This window comes from Pelodiscus sinensis, chromosome 2, assembly GCF_052426305.1.
Source record: "Pelodiscus sinensis isolate ZL-2025 chromosome 2, ASM5242630v1, whole genome shotgun sequence".
Lineage (NCBI taxonomy): Eukaryota > Metazoa > Chordata > Testudines > Trionychidae > Pelodiscus > Pelodiscus sinensis.
In genome coordinates, this window is record NC_143053.1 from 107,826,643 (window position 1) to 107,844,474 (window position 17,832).

General features: G+C 43.5%; 2 protein-coding genes across 5 annotated transcripts in view; one reads left to right on the forward strand and one right to left on the reverse strand.

The window, feature by feature from the left end:
* The first annotated feature begins 80 nt into the window (after positions 1-80).
* NOL7 (nucleolar protein 7) lies at positions 81-14,488 on the forward strand. Its single transcript, XM_075921195.2, has 8 exons — positions 81-324; positions 5,740-5,800; positions 7,115-7,173; positions 7,826-7,857; positions 9,447-9,519; positions 11,666-11,787; positions 11,881-11,958; positions 13,911-14,488. The coding sequence occupies exons 1-8, from the start codon at positions 164-166 to the stop codon at positions 13,985-13,987; spliced, it is 663 nt and encodes a 220-aa protein (XP_075777310.2). The 5' UTR covers positions 81-163; the 3' UTR covers positions 13,988-14,488.
* Positions 14,489-16,117: 1,629 nt separating this feature from the next.
* Positions 16,118-17,832, reverse strand: part of RANBP9 (RAN binding protein 9) — a 60,471-nt gene continuing 58,756 nt past the window's right edge. For all 4 annotated transcript variants that reach the window (XM_075921183.2, XM_075921181.2, XM_075921182.2 and 1 more), the window contains exon 14: positions 16,118-17,091. In XM_075921183.2, the coding sequence (XP_075777298.2) occupies positions 16,961-17,091 (131 nt within the window). In that variant the 3' untranslated portion in view covers positions 16,118-16,960. The remainder of the gene's footprint in view (positions 17,092-17,832) is intronic.

Genomic DNA, 17,832 nt, shown 5'->3' on the forward strand with positions numbered 1-17,832 from the left:
TCAGTCACGCGCGGGCAGCCTCGCTGGGGGCGGGGCAGCGCCCAATGAGGAAACGCCCCACAGACTGAGGGCGCAGACGGCCGGAAGTTACGCGGGGCGCCCTACGGTGACGGTAGCGGCGGCTCCGCGACTGCTTCCGGGTCAGGGGTGAAAGGGAGACGCCATGGCGGCGATGCTGGAGGAAGAAGCTGCCGGCCCGGAGCCACCTGCCGCCGCCACCCCCGGGGCGGACGAGGATGACGAGGCTCCTGAGGAAGTGACCTTCGAGCGGGCGAAAGCCGCGGCGGAGACCGAGCGGAGACGCGCCGGGGAGACAGCGCGGAGGTAACAGCCCGGCTTGGCCGAAATCGCCGCGCGGCCGGACTCCGCCCCCCCCCCCCCCCCCCCCCCCCCCCCCCCCCCCGGGTGTCACATGATTAACACGAAACCGCCGCGGTCCCCTGTCCCGGCGCACGCACCTGGTAGGGGGCGGGGCTAAGAGTCGCAGCGCGCGAACGTGCCGCTTTGCTGGCCTGGCGCGGCGGCGGGGAAGCCCGTTAGCGCGTTTTCAAGGGGGGGATCAACAGCTGCTCCGCGCGACTCCCCAGGCCCGGGGGTGTCTGGCCGCCGGCTAAAGGAGCCGCGCCCCGAAGCTCGGCCTGGCCGGCAGCGGGGAATGGGGGATCCTCCCCCCGCCGCTCTTACTCGTTTGGCCGGTCCCCTCCCTACGCTGAGCGCTGGGATTCCGTGCGGTGCGTCTCCCGCTTGGTAGGCGAGTGTTTAAATCCGAAGAGGAGCGGGGCGCGGAGGCAGCGCAGCCTTTGCAAGGGCCACCACAGGCATCCTCCTTGGCCAGTGATAGAAATGTAGCCGTGTTAGTCTGGGGTAGCTGAAGCAAAATGCAGGACAATGTAGCACTTTAAAGACTAACAAGATGGTTTATTAGATGATGAGCTTTCGTGGGCCAGACCCACTTCCTCATATTTGATCTGAGGAAGTGGGCCTGGCCCACGAAAGCTCATCATCTAATAAACCATCTTGTTAGTCTTTAAAGTGCTACATTGTCCTGCATTTTGCTCCTTGGCCAGACACCATTTCAGCCGATGGTTGAAGTGTCAGGGTGATCTGCTCCGCCTTTATTTCCGGAACTGGTCTAGACACCTTCTATAAGCAGGAGAAGGAAGTCCAGTAGCCTCATGGTGGGAGATTCTGCTGTGCACACACAGGATGTTGGCCTAGCTATACAAGGCATATGAAGAGGTGGCATTCTTCTCCTATTATAGCTAATCGTTTGATCCGTGTTTTTGGTGCTTTAACAGTAAAGATTCCTCTTGGATTTCAGCTTCAGAGATGTGCAGTCACAGTCTGGCAGGCTCATTTAAAATATTGATACATCTCAGCACACATGTAAGGTACATGGCTGATGACATGGCTCAGAAACATACATAAGGTTATAAAGAGCTCTCTGTGTGTCTCTCAAGCTTGCCATCATTCGAAGATAGTTCAATAAAAGAATCTCTCACATGTTGCCTCTCTAGACATGATTTGTGTGTGTTCCTGAAGCTGTATGGATGTTTCCATTGCAGGCAAGCCACTCCCGGTATAGCTAAGACAATCAGTGCTCAAGAGGAACATGTTATAAATGCATCTGTTGGAGACAGCCTTGTGACTTGAAGAAAATCTGAAGAAGCAAGATGTGTATAATACATATTCTGGGCACGTTATAGAATCATGGAAATGTAGGGCTAGAAGGGACCACGAGTGGTCATTAAGTCCAGCTCTCTAAGCTGAGATAGAACCAAGAAATGTAGATCACCCTGACAGGGGTTTGCCTAATCTGTTCTTGAAAACTTCCCGTAATGGGGATTCCACCACATCCATTAGAAGCCTATACCAGAGCTTAACTGCCCTTATAGTTAGAAAATTGTTTAGAGTGTCTACCCTAAATCTCCCTTGCTGCAAATGAAACTCATTACTTCATTCCTCCCATCAGTAGACTTGGAGAACTTGTCCAGTCCTCTTTGTAACAGACCTTAAGGTATTTGAAGATTGAGGAGGAACCTGATAATATTATCTAAGACTATGCCTGGTTTATGTCACTTAACCTTATAGATCATGTTTTCTAAATGTTTCATAATTTCTGTTGCTCTCCTCTGGACTCCCCAGTTTGTCCTTATCTTACCTTACCAGTGTGGTGCCCGGAATTTGACAAAGTAGTCCAGCTGAGGCCTCACCAATACCAACTAAAGCAAACCAGTTAACTACCTCTCCTGGCTTACATAACACACTCCTGATAATACACTCCAGAATATTAGTCTCATTTTGCAGCTGCATTGCATTGTTGACTCGTATTTAATTTTTGATCCACAATAATGCTCTACTCCTTTTCAACAATATTGAAGAGCAGTTTTCCCCCATTTTATAGTTGTGCATTTTCTTATCTGTTCCTAAGTGAAGTACTCAATATTTGTCTGTCTTGACTTTCACCTTTTTTTAATTCAGACCTGCTCTTCAGTTCTTCATGGTCACTTTGAATTCTAATCCTGTCCTTCAAAATGGTTGCAGCCCCTCCCAACCTGCTATCACTACAAATTTTATAAGCACTTGGGGGGGGGGGGGGGGGCTTGCTGCACTCACAACCCTGGCTCTCTTCCCTCCCCTCCCTCTCCCCCACCCGGCCACTGGGGAGGGCTAAGTTGTGGCCCCACCAGCCCAGGCCTTTTCTCTCTTCCCTCTGGCTGCAGGACACGCCAGGCCCAGCTCTAACCTTTGCGGCCGGGGAGGCTCAGGAGGTGCCTGTCCCACATGGGGCGCAGCGAGGTACAGATAGTGCCATGTGCGCACAGTGCTCTGGGACACTGCAGCCTGCTGAGGTGGGGAAAGCAGCAGTGCAGGGGGTACTGTCCCACCCTCTCCTAGGTGTGGTCCCCCCTGAGTTGCTCACTACCTCAACACTGCCTGCAGATCCCAGGGCTGCCTGTCCACCCACAGGAGCAGAAGGGAAGGAGCAGGCAGGTCAGTGCACTGGTTTCCCAGGCAGCTCAGGGTGCTCTGGCAGCTGCAGTAAGTGCAGCCACTAGGAAGGGGGTAAGCTTCTGCAGAGCTAATCAGACTCTGGGTGGTTGTGCACCATGGTCTGGCTCCTGAACAGCCCGCTGCTGGCACATAAGCCTGCTTGGGAGCTCTGCTCCTAGCCCCTGTCCCCAGGCTGCTGTCCCGAGCACTGAAACTTCCTCTCCTGCCCTCAGGCTGCCACAGCTGTGATGTGCAGTCTACCAGCTACTGTGCCATGTTCCTTGTTGTTGAAAGCCCTGTGGGGTGGGGTTGGAGGAAGGGGAGTAGGAGCTTGGTTTAAAATAACAATTCCAAGTGACACGGGGAAGCAGTGAGGTTGGGCTCGAGGTGGGAGGGTGAGAGAGGGAGGAGGCAAGTGGGATGCAGAGTGATGTGATGACATCACTGTCCTGCAGGAAAATCTTTTTTTAATATGTAGAGTGATGCATCCCTCTATCATCCAAGGAGTCACTAATGAAAATATACAATAGTAGTAGACTAACATCACTCTAAGCTGCGCAGCTACCTAACAATCCCCACAGTGGGTCAGGGCGGCTGCGCATTGTGCTGCTCCTCCAGGCCGATCCCAGTAGGAATTAGAGATCCTCCGGAAAAGGGCTTTATTCCGGAGGATCGCGCCAGTCTAGACGCTTTTTTCCGGCTTTTCCCCAAGCCAGGAAAAAAGCGGTGGCCATGTTTATCTAAATCCCGCGGGGGATATTTAAATCCCCCACGGATTTCCCTATTCCCAAGTTCAAAATTAGCATGCCCCTTCCGAAGAAGGGGCCAGTGTAGACGTAGCCCTTTAGGCATCTACACTGACTTAGCACCTACGTTTTAGAGTACAATTTATTAGGCATCGAGTATCTGTCTATGAGCATGTTGCCTTCCTCTAGGTGTCTGGATGCCACTATCCCACCTAAACCCCAGAGCGAACCACAAACCAGGGAACACAGGGACAGGCAATGCTCATCTGGGGAGCCAATCTAATAGATGTGTTCAGAGGCTGCCTATTGGATTTGGGAATGTAAAATCCTATTTAATCAGTTAACCGCCATGTTTAACCAGTAAACCTATGGACAAGGCTGCCAGTTAAGTTATTAAATAGGATCTCTCCCCCTCCCTCTGCCCCCCATTGCGGGGCTGCTAGTTAACCATTTACCAGTATCACCTGGTAAGGGCGTTCACATCCCTGTTTGGTTTGGGTTCCATTCAACGTGGTGGGGGGAGGAGCCCAGCCTCTTTATAACTTTTAGACCATTGGTCAAAGCAGTGGTTCCCAACTACTGGTCTGCGAACCACTAGCTGCCAGGCTGTGGCAGCTCTGGGGGGTAGCGGCTGTGGTACACCACCCAGTGCCTCCCCACCCGCCGTGGCTGGTAGGAGAGGTGTGTCCTGCCAACCAGCCTGGCACAGCAGCCTTAAAGTACTCGCGACCCAGGAAGCAGCACTCAGGTGGGAGGCAGCACAGGGCTACATATGTGTTAGGGTTGGTGCTGGGGGGCTCTGTGGGTGGGGAGGCTGGCGCTGGAGAGCTCGGGGCAAAGTTAATACTGGGGGGCGATGGAGGCAGGCTAGTAGTGGGAGGAACCTACAGGGGCAGGGCTGGCACTGGGGAGCTGTGAGGATGGGGCTAATATTGGGGGCTGGCACGGGGGGATTGGGTGCATGAGCGACGAGAGCTACAGAGCTGCTGCAAACAGCCGGACCTGAAGTCAGCTGTTTGCAGTAGGTCTGAGGGCCGGGGCTTTTGGTGGACCAGTAACATTTTATTTGCATAAGGAATATGCAAATAAAATGTTACCAATCTGCTGAAAGTTTGTGAATGGGTTTGCTGGTCTGTGCTATGAAAAAGTTGGGACTCACTGGATCAGAGCATTTATCTGGAATGTGGGGGACAGGTTCACTCCCCCCATGAGAGAGAGGGGGAGAGAAAATTTGAATTGGGGTTTCCCACAGCCCAGGTGAGTACTCTAGCTACTGGGTTTGAAGTTACAAAGGTCAGTTACTACCATCACCCCCTCTGGCTATTTTGTGTGGAGCTAGGAACCTGACTAGCTGATTCTCTCAAGAAACAGCTGACACCCCTAAGCTACCTGACCATCCCAGAAAGGAGCCAGATGCCTATCTGTAGCAGGGATTTAGACACTGAACTCTGTTAAGCAGCAGGACTTAATACACAACCCTCTGGTTGGCATCTCCCACTGGTTAGCTTAACAGATGCCTGCCTAACATGCTAGCTTTTGTGGATCCCACTCTGAGGTGGCGCTCTTTCTCTATTCATTGTATAGGGCATGGGTGGGCAATACTTTTTAATGAGGGGGCAATAGAGAAGTGCAAATTGTGGTTTAAAAACTTGATCAATGTATGTGATAATGGGGGTGTCTGTTAAAGGTGATGCTTACCAGTTAACCATTGACCTCTCTAAATACCATCTTCATTCAGGATGGTAGCAAATAGTGACAAATTTATCACAGCTGGCTGCCCCCTGAATCTGGAGACCAGAAACAAGAAGTCAACCCTTATCCCTCACAACTTGCTACCACTGGACCAGAGGATGGAGAAAGGAAGAGTAGATTGTGACAGGCATACCTGCATCCATCACAATTTGTCACCTCTGATCCAAAGATGGAGAAAGGCATAGGCAGAAAATTATGATGGGGCGATTACACCAGTGTTGACCTATTTGTTCTCTCCTCCCCACAGGGACCGAGAGTTGCTGAAAGAGAAGCGGCGGCGACGAGAAGAGTTGTTCAAAGAGCAGAAGGTAAAGAGGGGGAACTTTGGTCACCTTGTGCTCTGATCACAGGTGCTGTTCACTACATCTGCCTTGCTACTGCAAGAGCGATGTAACCTATAGGCCAAGAGGTACCCTTGTTTCTCATGAGCCTGGATGCTGAGTCACCCTGCAGAGTGGGGGAGGTGCTGACCCCTTGCTCAAGCACCATGTTTCCCATGACAGTGTAAGAGTGAGGAAGCCTTTATCACTCGGGTATTAATGTGCGGCCAGTGTATTAATGATTTCTGGTTAATATCTGGTTAATCCTGCCCCATATATTTACATGAATGGGTTTTGGCTAGTGGCAGCCATGTGCCATTTGGTGAAAAGACTTTGGCTGCAGGTAAGGAAGGAAGCCCTAAGAACCCACCACACACAGGTTTGAAGGACTACAGCCAGGGAAGAGAGCACTGGGATGTACCTTTCCTTGCGGCAGCTACGCACACCAGCCTACGCAGAGGGAGTGCCCAGGCATAAGGGCCTATAGACTGGGAGGGAAAGGGAGAAGAGGCAACTGTGAAGATGGGGCTGCAGCCCAGATGCCAGGGCTGTGCATGGTGTATCTCTGCATTCTCCAAATTGTACCCTGTTGAGCCCTGATTTCTGGAGAGTGCTGGGGGAGCCAGTATTGTTTAGCCCCTAGGTCTCCAGCACCCTTCTCCATGCTGCCTTGCCTGAGGCAGGTTTGCAGGGGGCAGTTAGAAGAAATACATTTTAGCACTTGCTTTCCTGGCTGCAGCCTCACAAACCTGCTTGCTCCTTACTATATAGTGGCAACTTTTTGCTGGCAGCTGTGGGGTTGCTAGTTAGCAGAGTCTACTGTACCAAGATTTACAAAATTTATGGCTATCTGAATTCAAGAGGTGAGCAAGCTGGGTAGCTGCCATCTACCACCACTTATTTTTTTCTTCAAGGAGTTCAGCAGAGCATCTCAGTTCCCTGAACATTAGGAACAAGTCAGAACCCATGTCTCTATTCAAGCCTGCTATCAGCAGCCAAGCCCCGAGACCCACATGAACATATTTTAAACATCTGCACAATCTACCTACAGCTAGAATATTTGTACTTGAGAAGACTGAATTTGCTGGTGAAGCCTGTAAGAATAATCAACTTTTTCCCCCAGTTCACATGGGTTTTTTTTAACCAGGAGTTGAGGTTAACTAAATTTTTTGAGTAGTTTTTGACATCGGTATTTTCTCAAGTTCAAAAATACATAGAACAGCCATCAAATACTGCCGTAAAAGGGAAAGTTCAATAAACCAAATATTTTAGCCACTAATGCATTCTCTTACTTTTCTTTAGAAAAGAAAATTACTTCCTGAAAATGTTCTAGAGGAGTTAATTTCAGAACAACAAAATAAGTAAGTATAAGTAGTGCCCTAATGTGCCAAAACCGTGCCCTAAATTTAATAGGACTCTTCTGTATTTTTTGGTTGCCAAAAAAAAAAAAAAAAAAAATCAGCAGTAATAAAAAAAAAATCTGTGGATGGAACTTTGATGGGTAAGAAAGAATAGAATGCATTGTTCTCTCCTATAACTGTACAGTACTGTATTTCCAAGTCTGTATTTTCATACTTGCTTTTCTAATTCTATTCACATTATATCTTTCCGGACATAGTTACAACAATCTGAAAATTAGCTATGTAAAAATGTCACCTTTGCTTAGATTCTCCATGTATATGTGTCATTATTAATGAACAGTGTTACAAGAGGATGGTTTATGACAAAAACAGGATTGTGCATGTGCTATTGTAGCTTGCTGTTGAAGGTATTTTTGAACATTCAGCAGCATACTTGACACTAAGACAAAGTTCTAGCAAGGTCACCAATACATAACCTAGATTGTTCCAATTCCCTTCTAGTCTTTGTATAAAAGTCTGTATTCTATTTAAGACTCTGTAAATATTTTAAGGAATTATAGATATTTCAAGTATTATAAGTGTGAATAACCAGACACTGATGGGTGCTTTCCTAAATGTTTAATTTTAACAAACGTTCTCATTCTTTCCTCAGAAACAATAAACAGTCTGAAACAATCAAACAAGGTAAGATGCAAACTTCTGTTTAATATTAATTTATCTTTGTGATGTCCATTCTCTGCTAGATCTAGTGCAGTAACATTGTTTTGTGACACTACAAACGTGGGATAGTGAAACTTGAATTTAACAGTTGCTGATTGCTGTAGCCTAGCACTTCTAACTTCCTCTCTGACCTGCCATTCTTCTTGAATTATCAGAGTTGGCCCTAATTCTTATGTCCTGTGTGTTGAGGCTTGCTGGGCAAGTGCTTGATTTAAAATACTCAGTATTGGTTGAAGAAACTTAGCATAGACCAAAGATCCTGGAGAGCTAGACAGCCCAAATCAGGGTACATCTACACTGTGGTGCTATTTCGGGATACTTACGGGATCCCAAAATAGCTTTTCCATGTCTTTGAAACCAGCCCATTATTTCGAAATATAACAGGCTTGCTATTCTGACGTCCCTTTATACCTTGTTCCATGAGGATTAAGGGACGTTTCAGAATAGCGGTTTATGTTGAAATTTTACACAGTGCCAAATTACAAAATAAGCTATTTCAAAATTAACTCTAAATAAGCTGCACAATTTGCATGGCTCAAATTGCATAGCTTTTTTCGAACTACGGGTACAGTGTAGATGCACCCTAAAAGAGGAGAATCACTGGATGTTGGAAGACAACCAGGTTTTGCTGAGTGACACAACTGTGCACGGCATTCGTTTGTATTTGTATATTATAATTCTCAGGAATGACCACAACCATAAAAACAGCCTTTATTAATACGCTTGTTATAATGATTCTTGGAGCAGGGCTATATTTGTTCCATATTCTCATGGCACTGTAGAAACAAATGAGAAATTTCACCCTCTCAGAACCAAAATGCAGGGGACTCAAGAAGTCATAAATATGTAGTTCTGTAGACCCTTTCATATGCAGATCTCAGTGTTTTACAAATGTAATTTCACAACCTCCTATGGTCTATGTAAACATTACCTACAATTGTATGTCTCCATAATGCATTAGAAGTACTAAAGGAGTTGAGCTGTAGGTTTCTTGACACACACAAACCCCACTCTTCATGGGCAGTGCATAGTTCTCTGAAATATAGGGAGTGAAGCCAACTATAGTTTAATATTTCCTGGGCTTTGTACAGCCATTGTGCTATATTAAGGGACATCTCTACTACTATACAACTTTATTGCTTAATTTCAGTGTAGCAAAATTTGAAGTGCTAAATATTGATGCAGCAGTCTTTTGCAAATAACACTGATTATTACCACTCCTCCTTTCTGGTCACCAGCCCGTAAGAGTGATTCTCCTTCACCTCCCTTTTTATTTAGGAAGGAGGTGATTAAGCTCTGAAACTACATTTAAGTGTGTGTCTTCCAAAGCCTGTTTTATCCTCTGCTCTGCCTAAATGACTTGTTTTGAAGGCAGCAGTACACCTCTGTTATAAGCAGTTGCTTCTGGAAATGCTTGGTTCAATCAAAGACCTATGAATAGTTTTTCCTCAAGGGCCTACTACTGGCCAGTAACTTCTATTCTTTCTACCTATGCTAGCTATGGATTGGCATTTGTATGTGAAAATTGTTTGACTGCATTGAATCTATTTTAGGTGAAGATGGGTCTAAAAATAAGAAGAAAAAACGTAAGAGGGGAAAGGACAAAAAGAAACAAGCAGTTGTTAGGTAACTCCAGTTTAAAGTGTTACTGTGGTTAAAATTGTCAAGAGCGTGAATGCTACTCCTCAGTCTTGTCAGTTTGATACAGGCTACCATCTGAGTGAAGGGTGTGAGAGAACACTTTCCTTCAATGCATTGCTTTTTCAATGATCATGAGAGAAATGCTTTTTTTCTCTATAAAGAGACTTTGGCATATGCTGTGATATTACTGGATACTTACACTTTAATATATCCCAGATCATTCCCCGCCTCTGACCAAAAGCCTCTCTGACATCCAAGTCAGAAGTGGTCCCTTGAGAACAGTGCACTTTATCATTTCCCATGCCTGTGCTACTTTTGAAGCAATATGTGGTTATGAGCAGTTTTTACAATGATATTGTAATGTTAAACCAGAATACGTATTGTTTGACATGCAAATACGTTGCCGTTCTTCTGCATATAAAGGCAGTATGCTCAGTCTGGAGCAGCAGATATGAAATATTGAGGAATATCCTGTGCTTAAATATGTATATTTTGTTGACATCCTATGAAGAGAAATGTGTGCCTTTTTAATAATAGTGAGCAAAGAAAAAGTTGCTATTTTGTGTGTGTCAGAGCTCCTGTGAGTTTTCTTCTTCTTTTTGCCAAGAGCTTTAGGACACAGAATTCCTCCTCCTCCTACAGGGGAAATTATTCCTGGGAAGTTTGCATTTGTGCATGTATTCCCTCTCTCAATCTAAATTCTGCAGAGAGCGAGCTCAGATTTCATATGCAAATATAGAAAGGAAGGGTTAAAGGTTCCTGAGGTATGCATATAACCAGGCTCTCAGGCCATACACCAGTATTGAGGGGCCAAAATGATGCATTATGCATTGGCCAGTCCCCTGGGATAATGGTGGGATAAAAGCTTTGCAAGAAAAGAGAAGATCCCACAGGGGAAAAAAATCTCAGAATTATTCAGACATGGTCTTGAGTATCCAACTGGTGATATGGGTCTGGAGAGTAGATGGCACTGGCTTTTGGCAGGAATATTTTTAAGCTTCAAAAACTTAAATTCAGTACATGCAGAGAGAATTTTTGGTGCTGTTGAGGTCAGTGGAAAGGTGTACAAGAGACTTATTGGTACGAGCTTTTCATGCTGGTGCAATATAGAAATAGTTCTGTTTTTCTGAAATATTGTTTTCTAATGAAGATGAAAAATAATACAAAGTTGAAACATGGCTTAGGAATTAGCGATGTGAAGGTTTAACCAGTGGGGCTGAAGCAGCTCCCCTCCTGCGGCAGGCAAAGGGCTGCTCCTACTGTCCATGGCAGGCCTAGGTGCCCTGCAGGTAGAGGCTGATCCATTCAGGATGCAGCAGCCTCTGTCCGTCCACAGCAAGCCAGAGTCCCGCAGGCAGGAGCTGATCCAGGTGAGATACAGGAGCAGCCCCATGTCTGGGGGGCACCCTAGCCTGCCACAGGCAGGGACTGCTCTGGTGTCCTGGCCCATGCAGCCCCTGCATGTAGAGTTTGAGTGGTGTGGGGGCATTCTGGCCTGCTCACTCCCCTTAATCAACTAACCAGTTAAACCATGTGGCTGTGTCTACACTGGGCCACTTATTCCGGAAAAGCAGCCGCTTTTCCGAAATAACTTGCCAGCTGTCTACACTGGCCGCTTGCTTTTCCGGAAAAACAATGATGATCTACTGTAAAATTGTCAGTGTTTTTCTGGAAAAACTATGCTGCTCCCATTCGGGGAAAAAGTCCTTTTCCAGAGAAACTGTTCCGGAAAAGAGCCAGTGTAGACAGCACAGTAGCCTTTTCCGCAAAAAAGCCCCGATCGCGAAAATGACGATCGGGGCTTTTTTCCGGAAAAGCACGTCTACATTGGCCACGGATGCTTTTCCGGAAAAAGTGCTTTTCTGGAAAAGCATCCTGCCAATGTAGACGCGCTTTTTCTGGAAATACTTAAACAGAAAACTGTTCTGTTTTAAGCATTTCCGAAAAAGAGTGCCAGTGTAGACGTAGCCTGTGTGTGTTCAGCTAGCCAATTAAACAGGATTTTACATCCCTATTAGGTATTAGAAACCAGTAAAAAGCATCTCTTGTAGCAAGATGTTGGCCAGTACGTATACTGTTTGAATGTTTTAAACAACACTGACTTTATTTTTTTTAACATTCCCTTGTCTAGAATGAAAGGAAGCTATATGGCAATGCGCTTAAAAGACCAAGATCTAACCAGCCAGCACCAACAAATAGCCAAAGAATTCATACAGAGACACCTTTATGGACCAGGCACCAACCGAACAACTGGTAAAGGAACTCATTTTGGAGTTATTCTGTACCTTTTTGATCAGCTGTCATCTGTATGATTGAGTAAACAACTTTTCCTTTCATTTATTTCAGCGAATCAGTTCTTTTCTTTTGTGAACAAGAAAAGTTCAGTTAAAAAAGCTGCAGTTCAGTTTGTGAACAAGGCTTGGGGTAAGTGTAATGAACTCAATACTTTAGTATTGTGGCACACTTTTAGTACTGAGTATAATAAATGGATCCGATAAAGAGAAGACAAAAATTAGCCATCCAGAGGTTTGGCTAACAATCAGGAAAAGTTTAGTTTAATATTTATGTAGCGGAAGTAAATAACTAATGAAATGTTGTGCCAAAAGCCTATTCATAGAATCATAGAAAACTGGAATGGGCCTTGAGAGGTTATCGAGTCCAGTCCCCTGCCCTCACGGCAGGACCCAGTACCATTCTAGACCATACCTGATTGATAGAGGTCTGTCTAACCTGCTCTTAAATATCTCCAGAGATGGAGATTCCACAACCTCTGTAGGCAACTTATTCCAGGGTTTAACCATCCTGAGAGTTAGGAAATATTTCCTAATGTCCAGCCTAAACCTCCCTTGCTACAGTTTAAACTCACTGCTTCTTGTGCTATCCTCAGAGGCCAAGGAGAACAATTTTTCTCCCTCCTTCCTGAGACACCCTTTTAGATACCTGAAAACCGCTATTATGTCCCCTGTCTTCTCCTTTCCAAACTAAACAAGCCCAGTTTTTTCAGTCTGCCTTCATAGGTCATGTTCCCTAGACTGTTAATCATTCTTGTTTCTCTTCTCTGGACCTTCCTTGAAATGTGGATCCCAGAAATGGACACAGTGCTCCAAATGAGGCCTGCTCAGCACAGAGTAGAGTAGAAAAATGATGTTTTTGTCTTGCTCACAGCACTCCTGTTACAGCCCAGAATCCTATTTGCTGTTTTTGCAACAGTGTCACACTGGTGATTTATATTTAGCTTGTGCTCCACTATGACCCCTAGATCTCTTTCTGCAGAACTCCTAGACTCTGGCTTCCCATTCTCTATGTGTGAAATTGATCATTTCTTCCTAAGTGGAGTACTGTGCATTTGTCCTTATTAAACTTCATCCTATTTATCTCAGACCATTTCTCCAGTTTGTCTGGATCATTTTGAAGTACAACCCTATCCTCCAAAGCAGTTGCAACCCCTCCGAGCTTGGTATCATCTGCAGACTTAATAAGCATACTCTCTATGCCACTATCTATTGTTGGAAGGGAAAGCTAAAATATTAAGTTCCACGCAATATATAATGTTTAGGTTTGAGTGAAGTGCATAGAGGTTAAGAACTGTAGGTGGCATGCTTTAAATGCTCTTGATAGTCTGTTTTGTTAAAGCGAAAGACATAGTTTTGAAAACAGGGGCCCTGATCCTGCAAATATTTAAATACACTAAACTATGAATCTGTGTAAGTACTATTCTTATGACTAGTGTTCATAGGAGCAGGGCTACCATTATTACATGTGTTAGAATCTGCTGCTTCAGTATAATGCAAATCCACTGTGAAAACTTACACACATGGACCAAAAATGAGAAATATAAAATCTATGCCTGTTAGATGCTTCTGGAAAAGCAGATCTTGGACAAAGCATTTAGGTTTTTTGTGGATGTTTAGTATACCACATGATGGCATTTGCTTAACTTGGTATTTTGAGTTCAGGGCCTGACCAATATCCTTTCCTGTGAACTTGTCTTTTTCAGCAGAGGTGGGCATTAAGTGTGGAACTTGACAGTAGGCAACAACCATTCTTTACAAAAGTTCCTTTGTGACAAAGTATGTGTTCTTGTGATGTATTTTTTGCAACTCAATTGACTTGCTTCCATTTAGCATGAGGATTTTTACATTCTTGAAGTACTCCAGAGAAATCTTCTGACAGAGTCCCAGGGCTTTCTATACTATCACATTGCTTCTCTTTTGCTGGAAAATGAAGTGCCTTTTTAGCATTTCAGAATAAACTGGATGAAATAAATAGCTGGTCATGTACAATGTAGCCTTTTAATTAAATTAAACTTTCCAAATGAAAGCTACCCCCACATGCCGCAGAACCTATAACCTAATACTACTTTTTTTGGCTTTCAGGGACAGAGAAAAAACAGAAAGCTAAGCAGTTTAAAAAGCGCTGGATATCTACAAAGATAGCATCATCATCTGTATGAAAAAAGTCATCCTGTAATGGCTACTATTGAAATTTGCCCAGCAAAATACTGCCTCTCTCTCAATGTGTTTGTCTGTAAAGTTCCTGTGTTACTGTTGTAACTGCTTTGAACAGTGTGGGGTCAAGTGAATGGCTTTTGCAGACACAGCCACTTTCCTTTAAGTAAACATGGTCAGTAAAGTTGTGTGTTAAACTGTCACCAGTTTTCTGCAACATGCAGTGGGTAAGAGTTGCCTTATGTTTTGGTATGGTCTGATAGTTATATTTGTATTTGAATCCACACACTATGCCCTTTTTGGTTCAAGTGTGTAACCTTACTTTGGGGGTGCTTTCTATGTGACTAATACCCTTGCTCCTGAGAAAGAAGTCAATCGATAGCTTAGTTGTGTCAGCTATAGATTGATTTTAAAGAACAAACTTTGACTCACTGTGCAACTTAAGTTTTCAAAATGTAGATCTTGTACATTATACCATACCTGAGAATAAAACCTATTTTAAGTAATCTTTGTACTATGTTGTGTCCACCTGACTAGTGATGCTTTTGTGATTAGCAACTTGTGCCCTTGGCAAGGAACAGCTGTCAATCTGAAGGTTCCCGTTCCTGCAGACAGAACTCAGGTTGGGGAAGGAGTTTGTCCTTACAGTACATACCCACCCCATAACCTTTTGATTGATCATACAAAAAGCAGACTACCAGGCAACAATTACTTCTTTTCATAACCTCTCACAGATTTCCCTCCAAAGACAGTCTGTGTAAATTTCATTTACGTTCAAGTGAATGTATACTCTTATCCCCTGCCTCCTTCATTTTGTTCAGTCAAGGTGGAAAAGGTCTGATACCTAACTCACAACGTGGCAGCCTCCAACTGCCCCATGTAATCAGATAACTAGTTATCTAATTGAACAGGGTTTTTCATCCCTACCAATGATATTCAAGGAGGTCAATTGAGAGACTTAATTCTGTAGTGATTGCTTTTAGAGTAGGCTTTTCACAGCTCCAGTTCATAAGGAATTTGAAGCAAGATGCCTGCACAAGAATCAAGCAGTGAAGCCATATCTCAAAAGATGAAAACAGCCATTAGATGAAGTTACACAGCAACTTCAGAGACTCAGTTATGTTTTTATATAGAAGTGCTCTCTGTATCAAAGCTTGAGAGACGTAAAGGGCTAGATTCTCAGCCCTCAAATTTTCTACTCTAACTTTTCACAAGTCTGTCATCACCAGCGTTAACAGAAAACTGCACCCTAGCACTTGAACCATGTTTATCTGTTAATCGTTAACAATATTATCACTTTATTCTTACAGGACTGTATCAAGCTGTTTAAACCAAGTCTCAACATAATTCCAGTAAACTACATGCATAATGTTGCTCAACAGACATTACAGTAATGGATTCTTAGGATACGTTAAGACTACATGGTTTGCAACCCCAGCAGTTCGCTCCAGAATTTGTTTAACAAATTGTCCTGCAACTAGAAATGGGTTGTCCTGACTCTTTTCAGGTAACAGATTCCTCAGTAGCTCCTGACATGAAAAAAAATTGCACTGGTCTTTAATGGCAGAGGGGCTTCATGTGAAGCTTCTTTCAAGTTGAGTATTCACTTCAAATTTCCTTTTAGTACTCTTACTTGCAGTAGTTTTTCTGTTAGCTAGCGTAAGCTGCACCTTGTCATTTAACCCCACTTTGTTTCTGGATGCGTGCCTTCTATAACTAAGTTTTCCTACTAACTAATGTAAGTGCAGAAATTAAAATCCAGAATCGTACCATCTTTTTACATTCTCTCTTCTGAAATCTAGTGTCAATGCTCTTTGGGTGTGATTAAATTAAATCTTGTATTTTAGGGCAAATAGGTTGAAAACATTTCCTTAGTGGCACCCTCTCAGCACCTTTGGTGTGTTCAGCTCTAATGTTGGTCCATTAGCTCAGACCTGAGCAAGCCAGACTATATCCTAAACAATAACACAAGAAACAAGCAGTATTTTGCTTATGAGAAAGCACTTTTAACTTTCTACAACCTCTTGATGCTTCTGCTCTGTACATAGTTGAAGTGATCAATTCACATCAGTTTCAAAAGCTAGAAGTCGTCAAAGTAAAATCTGTGTAGCATACAAATCCATGTTACTAACAGCTGTATAAGTAAGTTTTAATGGCTGGTTAATTATGATATCACTACATTTTATTGCAATATAGTACTCATTTAAGCACTTTTAAAAATGAAAGGTGTACAAAGATTAAATTAAGACTGTAAATTGACTAATATTTGGTATTTATATAAATAGAGGTCGTAACCACACTGTGACATGTAATACTGTTATTATACAACAGTTAAACTGGTGAGTCTATAACAGAAGTTGTCCATAGTTAAACAAAGAAAGTTGAAAAGACCATGTTAAAACAAAAACTACTAAGATCAACAGGTAGGGATTGTAAGTAGCAACAAACATATTCACTCAGCTCCTGAGTATTTCAAGTTTTACAGTACACATTAAAAATATTTCTTCCCATCAACACTATATAGCCAAACTGTCAGGTGTTTATGCATTTTGCAAGTTACACTGATTGAACTATGTAATAATGAGGGTGGAGGTTGGCAAGTCATCCTGCTTGAAAGTTTACATCACCCACATGCTAACACATCCACAACATTTTCTATTCGTCTGCCCCGCCTTAAGGGGGTAAGATTTTTGGTTTGTTTTGAACAATCATTTAAATAATTTGTAATCATTAGTTTGGATGTCTGACATCATCAGTGATACTTTTAACTCTTAGTTGTCTAAGAGGTTAAAGATGGAAAATTTCTCCTAACACTAAGTTAGAAAATAATTTGCATCATGCTGTAAACTAGGAAGCAACGTAAAGCGACAGACCTGTCCTTAGTACATAATTAAAAGATCCAAATTCCAGTCAGCAGAGCTGATCTACCTCCATGTTTAATACGCCACAATACATACTTGAAATCTTCAAATGCATAGCTAATGTAGATAGTCTTCCACAGTGGCAAATGCACATGATCCAATTCCCGAACGTGCCATCAATCCTAAACACTGTGAAGCCTGTCCCATTGCTAGGGCAAGTGGCGGCTGCTTTGGCAGATTGTGGGTCTCTGAAAAGATTCAACAATACAGTTATGTAAGAACTTTTAGAATGTAAATCACTTGCTAGGACACAGTATTACGAATGGGACTGGCATCCAGGAACAGACCAAAGATCTACCCAGTTTCACACACTATCATATTTACTACTGTGTAGTTAATATGAATCTAATTTAGGAAAGCGTGTATGTATAATACACAATGCCAATTTTGTAATATTGTTAGTAGTTTGAAATAGTTTACTTTCTGACTTTCCTTTGTGCATGAGGATTCTGCTATTTTTCAAAAGATAATTCTTGCTGTATGATGAATTTTGGTAGCCCATAAGCTATTACTTATCACATTACCACAGAATGGTTTCTGATAACTGCAGGGTTCTGCTGACTTTAATGGTGAATGGTGAAAGGTGTATCTGTACACTGGTACACACAACTCTGATAAGCAAAGCAACATAGTTGTCAAACTAATACTGTGGGGCTTTGTCTACACAGCCAGCTTTTGCCAGCAGAGAGTATGCAAATGAAGTGCAAAACCAGCTTTAATAGATTATGCAAAATGAAGCATGACAAAATGCTAATCAGCACTTCATTTGCATACTCTGCCAGCAAAAGCCAGCAGTGTAGACATAGCCTGAATGAGGAGTCTGACCCTCTATACCAGGGTTTTATGATAAATTACTGCAAAAGGAACACTACAGAATTTTATTCTGTTTCTCTTCTGCATCCTAGTAAGTTGCACTGTCAGTAACTTAC

Excerpts from the sequence above, each read along its gene's own strand:
- NOL7 (XM_075921195.2), top strand. The coding sequence starts at position 164 with ATGGCGGCGATGCTGGAGGAAGAAGCTGCCGGCCCGGAGCCACCTGCC. Across the intron at positions 325-5,739 it reads GCCGGGGAGACAGCGCGGAG|GGACCGAGAGTTGCTGAAAG; the intron begins GTAACAGCCCGG and ends TCCTCCCCACAG. Across the intron at positions 5,801-7,114 it reads AGTTGTTCAAAGAGCAGAAG|AAAAGAAAATTACTTCCTGA; the intron begins GTAAAGAGGGGG and ends ACTTTTCTTTAG.